The following is a 13,374-nucleotide window of genomic DNA, read 5'->3' on the forward strand; positions in this document are numbered from 1 at the left end:
CTTTGGTCACAGTGCACAGTCTTTTCTGTTGCCTTAGCTGCAAAACAAAGAGCATGAGAAGAAGATGCAGAGGCAGGAGGGTGGTGGCGTGCTGCCTAGTTCTCACTGAGAGGGTGATATGCCAAAATAGGCATCTGGCCTCTTTTCAGGCTTCATGTGCAGGTCCAAAACAGCCTCTAGTGTGGTTTCTAGCTCCTGGTACTGAAGGTGTGCAGCTGCCTCTGGGGAGAGGGCCAAGACCCTGGGATGTGGCAGTGTGCAGCTGACCTGGTAAAGGACAGCTGGAGCTCCCCTGAAGGGAGTTCAGTGCTGCCAGCCAACTCCTACCACTTATCCTCCCACGGTGTGTCTTTGCTCTTGTGTGCCATTCCCCCACTTTCACATCAGCAAGTGCTTCGTTGCATGAGTCTTCCCGTTTTGCACAAGGCACAGCACTGGCAGCCCTGTGGGAAGGTCTGGCCTGGTTGATCCCTGCCTACCTGTGTGCGCAGTGTGGGACACCCCAACATGAGGGCCGTGGGCAGCTGAGTGACATCCTGTGCTTTCCCTTTCTCTCCTGACCAGGTGCTTGAGGCGACCAGGGTGAACCGCAGGAAGAGTGCTCTGGCGTTGCGCTGGGAAGCCGGCATTTATGCTAACCGGGAGGAGGACGAGTAACCCCACTGCAATGTGAAGACAGCAACCAGGCATGCCGGAACCAAAAAGAGAAAGGAAGAAAGGAAAAAAACCAACAACAAAAAAACCAAACACAAAAAAACTCCATGAAAGCAGCAGCATTTTAGTCCAATATTTATTAAATACACAACAAACTCGATGCACAGAGACACAGAAATGATCCAGCTCCTGGCAATCCTAAAACTACAAGAAAAATACACCTAGAAAATAGCCCCTTCTTCTTCCCTCCATCTCCCCTCTAAAATAATGCAGTGGAGAGGGTGCAGGGAGTGGGAGCCCTCAGAGTGTGGGCACAAGGGGGTGGTTGTCCCTATGGACCAGATCGGCTGCAGACATATAGCAGGAAGTTGTCATGGACAAGTCTGTGGCGAGGGCTCACACTTGTGCTTCCTGCTGACTGAATTGACAGCCCTGCCTTGCCCCCAGGATCACTGTCCACCCAGGAGCTCCTGTAAGAACCTCCTGCAATTTCTTTGCCTCCCACAGCCGCTGCATCAAGACTCTCAGCATTAATTCAGCATACTCTTATCCAGCCACAAAACACAAAGATACTGCCCTCTGTTCTATTTCTTTGAGGAGACTGAAGGGTTGGGTTTGGGATTGGACTGGTTGTTTTGAGGGGGTAGTTTCTGCTCCCCTTTCTAGTAATTTATCTGCTTAAAAGTAAAATACCCAACAAACAGGGCGGCAGTTATTGCAAATGTACAATCTAGCAGACTCAGTCAAACAGTCCTTGTGTTGCAAACACAAGCCATCACAATTTAGGAGTGGAATAGATGGGGATGAGAGCTAAGCCAAATGGATTACCTTAGCTTTAGGATCTTATATGCTTGCAATATCACCTGAACTACAGGTTCTCAGAGCATATTTACACAACAAAGTTTCTAAGTAGAAAATCTGTATTTAGTGGATGACAACTATTTTTTGATGGTGGGGAGGGAAAAGAATGGCATATGTGTAAAGTCTTTGAAGATGGATAATTTGAAGTAGAAAGGTAGTGGGAAAGGGATACAAATAAAGGACATTTAATTTTTAAATGAGGCAATAATTGAACTAAGCCTGACTTTGACATAGAAAGAGGTGTGAAATAAAAGATAGTTATGTCTTCAACTATATTTATACAACGTAAAAAGCCTTTGAAGTAGAGTGCTTTGTGGAAGTCTTCACGTTTCCAGGCAACAAAAAAGTTAAAGAGCGTAAAGAGTTGGAAGCAATGAGCAAAGAAGAGCAGACAAGGGAAGAAAACATTGATTTTGCAGTTCAGCAGGTGTCTTCAGTGCTACAAGCAAACCATAGAGCTGGTAGTTACTGCTTAGGCTTGGGATCAGCAGTGAAGGATTAGTGTGGTTCTGTGTGTGCGTGTGGGCATGTCTGTGTGCGTGTGTGTGTGGATGTGTATGTGGGGCTGGCATACCAGGAACTGTATGGCAGTGTGTGTACTGATTATTTTCTCCAAAGCTGTTTTACCAGCTACAGGTGTGAGTGCTATTTTTTTTTTCCGAAAGGGGATACAAAAATAAGGCACTGAGTTAATGCAGTATTTGTGATATTAAAATTTGACCCAACATGGTATTTGCATGAGTCACAATTGCAGACTATTGACCAGTTTTGTAAGCTGACAATTAGGAAAAGAAATGTGGTATTTATCCTTGTGCTTTGTATTTGTATGTAGTTAGAGGCTGCGGGTTTACTCTTTCTTATCACCAAGCAATACAATAGGAATATTTTACATAATTTACCATAATTTCTGGACTAGAAACCAGTAAGTTTGGGAGGTGATGGGAAAACAGACACCAAGCTTTTTTCTATACAAAATACTTTGTCTTTTTTACAGTCAGTTATTGTTTTGACATCTTTTTAAGAAATCATCAGCCAAGATACTGTGTCTTCCCTAAGCCTTTCCTTGGTTTCATGACCTGCTGTGCTGTTTTATCCTGAAACAGTGAGCTTATTTAAAATGAGTACCGATACTGTGAACATACTTTTGGTGCTTTTCTTAAACACAGAGCTTGCAACCAAATTATTCACAACCCCCACCCTTCAGTTCCTCCAGCATGTGATTTCTGACCATGGACACATGTAATTTTGAGGCTTATTTTCAGGGAATTGTAGCAAATACAATTGTATATACCCATGTACTCAGTTCTGTCAATTGTCTCCGTAAGTGCTATTGCACAGAAGAAAACCCTGCTGAACGGAGAGAGTTCACTGTGATGAGGGCAGTGAGCTTATCTCAAGGAGGCACCATGCCTATGAAGGAATTACATACATGATGAAGTAGACCTGTTGTCCAGACATAGCAATCAACACTGTGTTTCATATCTGCAGGTGGGTTGTTGCAGTGCAACTAGGAAAAGCAGTGGCAGCACAGTGAGACCATACATCTAGTAGCTGCGATCTGTGAGCTCTGCACATCTGTATCAAGATTTTCTGGCTCACTCTAGCTTTGGGGAGAACTTAAGAGAGACTGGGAAAAAGGAGTTTCCTGAGAAGAGGATATGGCCTATGTACATGTGGTGAGGTGGTCCTGCATTAAATGGCGCTCTTCAGAGTTTCCGCAAACATTTGCTCCTGAAAGCTGGGCCAGCCCTGGACTGCCTTCCTAGGAACTCATGGTTTTATTTTCTTTAACCTTTAGGCCTGTTTTTCCTTCCTGCTCTCTCACTGGAAGCCAGTGAAATTGATCACCCATCATCAGGCATCTTTTCATGCCTTGCCACATCCCCCCATACAACTACAATTGGCCTGAAGTGAAAATTAAATTGTTCCTCTAGAAAGGCAATGTGGTGGCAAGATGATGCCAGGCAGGAGTTTTCTACAATAGAAGCATTCATTTGCAGCACCTGCAACAAAAGTATTTGCATGTATCAGTCCAGGAGAGACAGACTTTCTACCCAGCAGTTTTTCTCTTCCAGAAATTATGGACACTCATAGCAGCACATTCAGTGCTGTAGTAACAAGAGCGAGATGCGGTTTCCTTGCCTCTGTTATTTCATTTGCATGTTACCAAGCTTAGGTGTTTATAAGTATACACCAGTAATACATATCTATCTATATATGACTATATCAGATGCAACAAAAAGAGCACTATTGCAGAGTTAACTTTGTCTCCACAAAAGAAACGCTCATATCCTTTCCCGTGGCAGAGACTGGTTTTAATGAAACTGTGTATTGAGAAATAGTTAAGCATTAGCATTTGTGATTATAATCAGTTTGGAGTTACAGTGCAGGTTTTCTGAACAATTCATTTTTAAAGCTGCCAATTTGGACTTCATCTTACTCTGTACTGACATCTGAAGGAAAATAGGGTAGCATCAACATGTTTGGCAATCAAAAGGCAGCATCCGTGTTATGACTTATCAACCAGTTTCAACAATACCTGGCTTTCTGTATGTTAACCACTTAAATGTTATTCTGCTTCTGTTTTATAGTGACTGTGAGGCTTACAATGCAAGTATATAATTATTTTCTCATTAAAACAGAAACCTGTGTTGTGTTTCTATAAAGCTGCCTGTTTCTTCATCTTACTGCAGGAAGTTGTGCCCCTACAAGCAGCATGTGGCTGCAAGAGAGTGGCCTGAATTCCACCTCCCATCGCGGTCTCTCCTCCTGTTCTTCACTCAGTGTCTGTCTGTCTAGAGGCAGGAGAGATCTTTCTCCTCTTAGTGGTGTCAGTTATAGGTAAAAGAGCATCCCTGAGTGTTTCAGTCCCACTGGCATGCTTGTGAAGGTTTGCAGAGACAAAGTCTGCTATGTGATAAATCTCATGATCTTTCTTACCTTGTTTGCTTCACAGCTGCAGGAAGCCTGCTGTCCTGCAGAGTAAAGTACACCATTTCAGCCTGTTGCTCATTTCTCACACACCTGGCTGCAGCAAACCCTAGTTCATGGTCACCTAGACCAGGAGAAATCCCTGCTGTAATCCCTGCTAGGAAGCTGCTCTCAACTTTTCCTTGCGAGAGCTGGGAGATGCCAGAGCACTAGGTGCACAGCAGCTGCAGCTTGGCCACAGAGGTTTCTTAGGATCTAGGCAGGTTCACTGCAGCCTCTGCCCCTCCCTGTGCCAGGAATAGTCAAACATTTAATTATAACCCTCCCATGGGAGGTGACAGAGGATGCCTGTAATTTTTGTGGGAGTTGGCATGGGCAAGTGCAGCCATCCTAGTCCATGCTCTCCGTAACAGCAGCCCTCCTTTCCTTATGCAGATAGTATCAGAAATGCCTACAGAGAAAAGTCAGTTGTGGATTTAATTTCCAGTTAGTAAATAAGACTGGAAGTCAAGAAACAGGCTAGAGAACAAGCCTGGAAATTTATCTACCAATTCTGGTCCCTATGTCTTTGAAGAAGTTGCTGTTGAATAACACAGAAGAGGCTTTCTGTCTTCTCTGCCTTTTCTTGCTCTGTGCTAAGAAGGATGTTGTATTGGACTTAATCACACACAGTGGGTAAAGGAACTCCTAAACCTCTTTGTTTTTTTTTTTAAATTCTTTGGGTGAATTAAAAGTGGAAATTGGACATTTGTGGGGGAGTATTTAGACATTGCAAAAGCGACAGAGTGACATCAGTGGTGGCAGCAGCTCAGAAATTCTTGCAATGCGGTCTGCTGTTACCAGCTGTTGGTATCTGTTTCCTAACACACACTTAGGACATCTAAAATCATCTTCACCCCATTGTGTAGCCAAAATGGCATGTGCCAAACTTCAGAGTTGTTTTGGTTTTTTTTTTACAAAGTAGGTAAGGACCTACCTTACCTAAAAAGAGCCTTTTTATCAATAATTGCTGGCATAGCTCCAGAGAAGGTAAAGATACTGCATCTCTTAGTTTTGGGTGGCTTTAAGAGCACCCAGCCCAATGGGAAAGCAAATGGAGAGGCAAAAGATCTCTGCAGAGATGGGGTTGATTAAACCGGTTTAAAAGGAGGGAGAGCACTCACTGCAGTTTCAGTTGTGACTGGCCACAGGAAATAAAAAATCCTCACAAACAGGGTCTGTAGTATAAGGCAACCAAGTTGGAGTACCACAGGCTGTAGCAGGGAGGAGCAACAGCAGTAGGTAGGACTAGATCTACAAACATAAGCATGAACTTTGGCACTAAAGACAACTTTCCATTATGTTCTAGTTACTGAATTGCTGTGGTGGGCACTGCAGGAAACTGTTAGCAGTGTATGGGTCCAGGCCCCCCCTCCTTCCCAGGTTAGAGGCTGAACTGCATCCCAGCGTTCCACATGGTTCAAGACAGGGCTAGGGGCCGTCCTGTCACATCAGAAGTAGCACAAGGGAAAAACAACCAACCACAAGAAACCAACCAAAACCAAAATACTAAAAAGCCTAGGCAGCAACAGCAGAAAAAGAACAGAATGCCATCCAGACCTCATGGTCTGCTAGTTCTAGGTGAGCCCTGGTTAACTGGCAAAATAACCCACTGCTTTAGCAATCGGGTCTTCAGGAAGAGAGTTTTTACAGTTAACATGGCAAGCAGTATGGGAGCTCCCACTCCCTTCCAAGGCACGTGTCATCTCTGCAGTGAATGCAGGGGGGTGTGCCACCAGGAGCTGGAAATTATTCAAGCCTTGTTCCAATCTAGAGTGTGGGAGCAGTGGCAAGAAAAATCGATGAAGGAAGAAAAATGTGCAAAGCTACTTTATCGCATTCTCTGTTACTGTAGACTCCATGGAGAGGACCGCGTGGTGTGGATTTGTGTGGGAACAGTGACATCTGGAGGGCAGATTACACTGGCCATGGCAAGACCTTCCATTTCCAAGGATGGCCCCTTGGAAACGAGGTTCTGGGAATAGCCAATAGGCTGGACAGACATGTTGTGCACCAGTATCAGGGCCCCTTCAGTGCTGAGGCCGCTACAATAGCATCTAAATTAGTAATGCAGCAAGCTTTCTTGGGGACAGCAAAGCATCAGGAAAAGAGGCATGGCACATCTCACAGGCTTCTCAGGGAGAGATAGTTGGGATGAGTACCCCAGGAAAAGCTGCTGTGCATGCACACCTAGCACCCTGGTCATGCCTCTTCCTCTATGAGCTCCCAGGGTGGATCAGCCTTACCACTCAGGCTTTGCTGGGGGCAACTGCAAACTGTTGCCTTAGCAAGCAGCTTGGTGCAGGACTGTGGTTGGACATACAAAACACACTTGGCATGGGGCCCTGCTGCACTGAACTCTTGCAGTGGGGACTTCTGTTGGCTGGGAAGGTGTATGCAGGGCAGGGGGCAAGCGTAGGAGGCTGGAAAAAGCTCCACAGAATCGGGGGGAGGGGGGAGGTGGTTCATGTTGAGCTGCAGCAGACAAACCAGAATGATGATCTTCCTCTTGGGATATCACGGACAAGAAACTGTGACTCAGAGTGAAATAAGATGCTTACATACAAATGATACCCACAAGCACTTCTTCCTCCTGTAGTATCTGAAAAACTCGAACTCTCTTGTCTTACAATTAAATGAGCATCAAGTCCTCAAGCTGCAAGTGAAACAAAAGAAAGCAGGAAAGGTTAGCAAAATCACATGGATAATGACACAGACTTGGTGAAGCAGCTCTTCACAGGACTCGCATAAGGTTTCAGAAGTGTTGCAGACAAATAGTTGTAAGGAGGGAAGAGGACTTTGCAAAGCATTATCTCCATGGTGAAAGGTGGAGTTTCCAGATATGCAATGGGAGTTGACTTGCTGGACACCTTTCTCACCCTACACTGTGTGGAGGTGGCAGAAAGTATTCAGCCCTATTTAATTGGAGTGAAAGAAGGAAGATGCCAAAGTAGGGCACTTGCTCACTCTCTGATAAGGCGTTTGCTTCTAGGAGCATGATTTTGGCTTAGCGCACCAGCGCAAGGTGGACTAGACTTTCAAAATATCACCCTTTCCCATTTCCTGCCATCTCCTTACTCTCTGCTGTTCACTTCTGGTTTCCACATAATGCTATTAACACCAGTGGCTGTTTCCAGGCAGCAAGATGGTTTCCATGGACACAGATGTGTCTCACTTTGCTTCCACTGAGTCTCATGGGCTGAAGAAGACCCTTGGTCAGACCAAGTTCTCAGCCACAGGTCCCTTACTGACCACCTCTTCAAGGCTCCATCAGCCTCCAGCAAGACTCCAAGGCTGGTTTCCTCTCCACAGGTATTTAACTGGATTTATGTTTCTTGCCAAAGCATCCCATTATCCATCCCATGGAAGATGGATAAACCAAGACCCATGAGATAAACCTTAAATGGACTAAAACCAAATGTACCAAAGCACTTAGATATCTCTGTAGCTCTAAGGGCCTTGTTCTTTGGGAGCTACTTAGCTGGAAGCTCATGGACTGAACTTGCGTCAATGCGCTATAAAATTATGTAAGTTAGTGAGGTTGACTTAAAAAGGTGTTGGGGAAAAGTCAGGTGAAACAAAAATCTCCTTGTTGCATTATTCACACCAAAAGGGCATGATTCCAGCCTTTCTTTAATGCTGTGTTTGAAGGAAACAACTGATGAAGAGAAGGCAGACTGAGCTTGTATGAGGTGAAGAGGGTTGTTTTTAAAGAAAAAGTTAATTTCAAGTTGTGGGACTTGATATATAAAGAAAGTGAGGAAAAGTAATGCAGGTCAGAGTGGAGTGGAATGAACAGTGGGAAATCTTGATGATGGGAATTTTTCATGAAGGAAGCCATTTCTGAAGACAGCTGAAAGCACAATCAGGCAGTTTGAGCAGGGGTGCAAAGTATATGGCAAAAAGCTAATTTACTCAAGGTCTCTGGAAACCAGAACAAAAAACCTCTGCCAGTTACAGCATAGGTCTCACCTGCTGCCAGGTCCAGACTGTGGTGGTACAGGACAAGATTTGGCTCAGATGTCCTTCTCAGCCACTATTTGCTGGGTCAGTCTTCAGCAGAAGGGAATCAGGAAATAGCCAAATGATAGCATTGTTCATGAACCTCATGATTTATTGACATGCAGATTTGTTCAGTTTATAAATTAAAAGGTATGTCAGTATAGTCTGTCTAAGCTTTGCAGGATGTTTCCAAGGAATTTATTATCAAGATGTCCCAGCAGTAAAGGATCAAAATAGCATTTCAGTGCCCCAAAGGGCTTTATTTTTCAAATCTTGATTAATCTGTTGTTCCTTTTCCATACAGAAATATTAGATCACTGTAACTTAAAATGTCAGGAACTCAGTTTACTCTTGAGATATCTGCCTTTGTCCTAGGCTGCCCTGGCTATGTGTCCTTTGTGGAGGGTGCCTTAAAGCTCATGGCCAGACATGACTTGCTAGCTGGCAATAGTTCCCATTGATATCTTGGTGATGACCTCCAACATAAAATCCCTGAAGGTGATAGCTACTGACACTTGTAAAATGGTGCTGTGGAAGTGCATCCCATATGGAAATAAGAAGCATGAGCCCACATCAGCTGTATATGGTCCAAGCCCTGCAGCAGGAAAGCAACCTCATCTACAGCAGAGCAAGAACAGCAAAGTCCTCTGAAGGGAAGAGGATCTTGTCATGCCCCTCAGCTGTGTCCTGGGTGATTTTCAGTGAACAGAAGGGTCCTCGGTCCTGCAACAATTGGGAAGCTCATCAGGTGTTAACAATCTTTAAGGAGGTGAGTGCAGCTGGAAGTCCCCCTTTCAAGAGCATCATAGGCACTCAGACCGGGTGCACTGTGCAAAGCCATGCTGAAATGGGCAGTGTTTGGGAGGTGTCTCCCCACTGCCCACACGCACTTACCAGGAGGTATGAAGTCATTGCCAAGAAACACAGAGGCTGTAGTGGGAAAAAGCAGTGCTGCTCTCAGCTGGTATGGCCAATTCAGCAGCTACATAGTAGAGTATAAGTGAAGTATTAGCTCAGTAAATCTATGAATGCTCCAGAGTGCTGAAATGAAGAGGCAAGAGAATAGCAAACACCAGTAACAGCAGCTGTCTTGCCACACAGTTTCAAATTTACATTTGTGTGTGTGTGTGTGTGTGTGTGTGTGTGTGTGTGTGTGTATTTATTTATTTATTTATTTATGCTTGTTAGACACTGAAGAGTGCAGCCTGGCAAAAAGGTTAGCAGCAACAATATTGCTAGAAAGCTGCCTGGAGTTTCTTGTTTCCCTGATGTCTTTTATCTGATACCTGCCTTCAACTCCAAAATTTCTGGTAGATACAACAGAACCCTGCAGAGAGAAGGGAAGGGGCACAATATTTAATTCCCTTAAATTCCTTTTTCAGTGTCTTTTTATGCATGTAGTGGTGTCCTAAAAACACATACACAATCTGCCACGTCTGTTCATTCACTAGCTACCTAGGAGGGTGCTAGCTAAACTTCTCCAAAATAGCATGCACTATCTTACATGAGCTTTCTCCAGCACCTGGAGCCTTCTCCTGGAGCACTTTGATGCGAGTTATGGGCCTGGGGAACCCCAGACACATCTTCCTTGGGTGTCGAGTGGAGGTGCCACCTCTGCACAAGCCTGCAGAGCCTTAGCAGCCCCTGCTGATTTCCAGGCAGGGCTTCTCCAGCACCGGGACCGCAGCTTGTCTGCCCAGGAACAACTCTACTCTCTTACCTGAAGGTTACATCATTAATGCCATTTTCCACTAGTGTGCTGCAGCAGAGTGTGGACATGTTCCCCAATAGCCCTCCAACCACCCTCGTGGAGGAGGTGTCTTTCCCTGCTGTCCTAGGGACTACACCCTGCCAGTTCAAAACAAGTGTCCCCGCCCTCAAGGCTGCAAGCTGGATAATTAGCCAGGTGTGGCTACGGCACATGTTAAAAACAGGGTTGTCCCTGTTATTTGCTGTGCCTGGTGATGCCAGGTTGATGGAAGTCCTCAGCTGCACTGGGGACTGTTTGCAGTGAGACAGTGATACAGGCACTGCCATGCAGCCTTGTTACCCCCAAACCACCTCGGCATGGGTTCTGCATCCACCACCAGCTGTGCTGAGTGGCTTGCAAGTGGTCTGTGGAGGACCTGCCTGGTCCTGATCAGATGGTGCTCTGTAATCACAGAAGGAATTTGAGAGCTTGTTATCGAACCTCCTGTGTTATTAATTTCTGAGCTGAGTAAACATCCTACTGGAAGAGAAGCTATATGGAAAAAAGCGGATGGTGAGCTTTATAAATGTCACTGGAGTGTGCCACAGCATCTGCAGCTCTTGGGTTGTGTATGCCATTTCTTGGGTTTTGCCTTTTTTTTTTTCCCAAACAAATGATTGAATGTGTTTGACAGGATGTTCAGCATAAAATATCCTGGAAAATTTGAACTCATAAACAACTAAAACCACAGTTAATCTTTCTTGCCAATTTCTGTGCTCAGGACCTAAGCCAGCAGAGTAAACAGGGAGAGGTTGTGAGGAGTCAGTTATCTGCCTGCTCTGAATGTGGATGATAGATAGGTATCACTGAGGGCTTACTTACTGTGGGTGATGAATTTGTCACTTGTTTCACCTGTCTGAAAAAAACAACAATTTAGCCAGGCAAAGAGATAATGTGAGATCTGTCAGAATTACCAAACAAGGGTGTCTCAGGAAGATTTAAAGAAACAGTTTACCTTCTCTCCTCTCCTAAAAAGCACTATGCCTTACACAAAGCACCAAGCACAGCCTGTATCTTTTAAGCATTTATGATGCTTTTCATTGTTTCCATCTCTCAGGCATGAAAATGGGGTGGATTCAGCCCTTTTCTCTCCACTGTCCTGTTGTCCTCTGCCTACAGTTAGATGTCAGGACTATTAATGGTCTAAATTCTTCAAGCTAAAGGAAAAAAGGCAACTCAGCAAAAAGCATCTGTCAAAGGATGGTGTGTGTGTTTTTTTCAGCAAAAGGATAAGCTCACAGGGGATTCCAACCAGGTAAGCAGGTAACTCTGAATGGAAAAAAAATAGACAAAAAACATGATATCTGGGGGTGAAACCAAGGCAAGGTGCTGCTTGGTCAACTAGTGTTTGTCCTGAAGGAAACTGGGCAGTGTCGCCATTCCCAGCTCCTCACTGCTCTACCATGTTTTTCTCACAGTGTGGCGAAGTGGTGAGGAGTGCCAGCCTCTTCCAAGGGAAGGCTGGTGGACCTCCCCCTACGTCGTATAGCGTCATCCATCCTCACCATGCTTCACATCAGGGCACCATAAGACATCTATCTCTCCATGGAGCAAATCCAATCTCCAGTTTTTGCATAGCCTGGCCATTGCCCTGTACTTTGCTTGTGTGGGGCAATGGGTGAAGCCTCAAGGCACAGGGGAACAAGTTGCCATGTACTCACTCCTATTGCCTGTGGCCTGGGCTTACTTCTACCTCCATGAGCAGCAGATGAGAGCACATCTCCACAGATGATCCCAACATATCTGATGGGGCTGGGACTCCCAAATGCCAGACTGCTGGCCCAGAGGTCACAGTGTCTGAGGCACCTCAAGGTGCAGCTGTAAGGGCATGGTCCTGTGTTTTATTACAGCAATAGTGGACTTACCAGCTGTTACGCTACAGACACTAGCATTGTGAGTTTCCAAACAACCTTGAGGTCATTTTTCAGAGGCACTGAAGCAAGGCTGCTCGGTGGCCTTTCATATCCAGGCATTATCAGTGGGTCTGGATTCAATCACACAACTGCCTTGAAATAGGATGCTGCATCCCTGTTGCAATGCAGCAGCTGCCAGGAGCTGCTTGGTCTGCCCTGTGTCCCCAGCTCTCCATCCAGCCACCACTCTCCCTCCATCTCCCCCAGCTCTGTGAGCCAACTGCACACCTTGTGAGGATACAGGCTATATACATAATTAAACGACAGCCCCCGAGCCGAGGAAGTCAACCTCCCAAGCCACAGCATGGTTTGGTGTTACAGTCTGTGGTCATTTATGCTGAAGAAGTGTTTTCAAAAGGAAAACTGGCCATCACTGGAATAGCTGCTTCTCTCCCGTGTTTTCAACCAGCTCTCCCTCTCTCTGGGGCTATAATGAAACTGCAGCTCCATCCAGGCTCATACCCAGGCACTTTCCAGTTCCTAGTCATGTTTCCCTACCTTGCCACTGCACACAGTCACAGCATGCATCAGGATGATCTGCACATAGCAAGCAGGAGGAGGAGGAGTTAGAGCTGATTTACCACCCTGGAATCAAAATGCCTTGCCAAACAGGGACTGTAAATCACAGATTCTATTCACAGGCTTAGGCAAGGCAGATGAAGGGGGCTTACTTGCCCACGTTGCACTGCAGTCCTGGATGTCAAAAGGACCTTTTCAGATGAGAATTGCAAAAGACCAAGTTCCAGAATGCTGGCACCTGCCAAGCCTGAGTTCCTCAGAATACAGAAATCCCTATAGCAACTTTGCTCAGAAAAAAAGGTGATGTAACTGCCATAAGTGGCTTTAAAAAAAGAACAGCAATACTGCATAGGAATGTATAACATCACAATAGGGACACATTAAACACCTCTATTTGGCCAGAGTGATGAATGTTGAAGAGCTGGTGCTGACCTGGCCTCTAGTGGGCCTCCAAACAAGATGACTTGAGAGAGGAATGTCCTAAAACATTGTGTTCCTTTTCCAGCAGGCTCCTGATTGTAGGTGCATTTCTCTTAAATGTCAAGGGCCACTCTCTTAAGCCTTCACTGCATTTGTGGTGCATGAATATATTTTAAAATAGATGCAAATGTCCCTATAAATATTAGCGATATGAGAATGGGACCCTAAGGAAAATTACTAGATAATAGTAATTTTAAGACATTGTAGCATCAAATGAATAGAGTA

The 13,374-nt window shown here is 45.2% G+C and overlaps 1 protein-coding gene across 4 annotated transcripts in view; it reads left to right on the forward strand.

The window, feature by feature from the left end:
• The window catches only part of PALM2AKAP2 (PALM2 and AKAP2 fusion), a 281,930-nt gene extending 277,755 nt beyond the window's left edge, over nt 1–4,175 (forward strand). For all 4 annotated transcript variants that reach the window (XM_071579901.1, XM_071579902.1, XM_071579904.1 and 1 more), the window contains one exon: nt 565–4,175. In XM_071579901.1, the coding sequence (XP_071436002.1) occupies nt 565–657 (93 nt within the window). In that variant the 3' untranslated portion in view covers nt 658–4,175. The remainder of the gene's footprint in view (nt 1–564) is intronic.
• Nucleotides 4,176–13,374: the final 9,199 nt, after the last annotated feature.

The sequence above is a fragment of the Pithys albifrons genome, chromosome Z, assembly GCF_047495875.1.
Source record: "Pithys albifrons albifrons isolate INPA30051 chromosome Z, PitAlb_v1, whole genome shotgun sequence".
NCBI classification, from domain to species: Eukaryota; Metazoa; Chordata; class Aves; order Passeriformes; family Thamnophilidae; genus Pithys; species Pithys albifrons.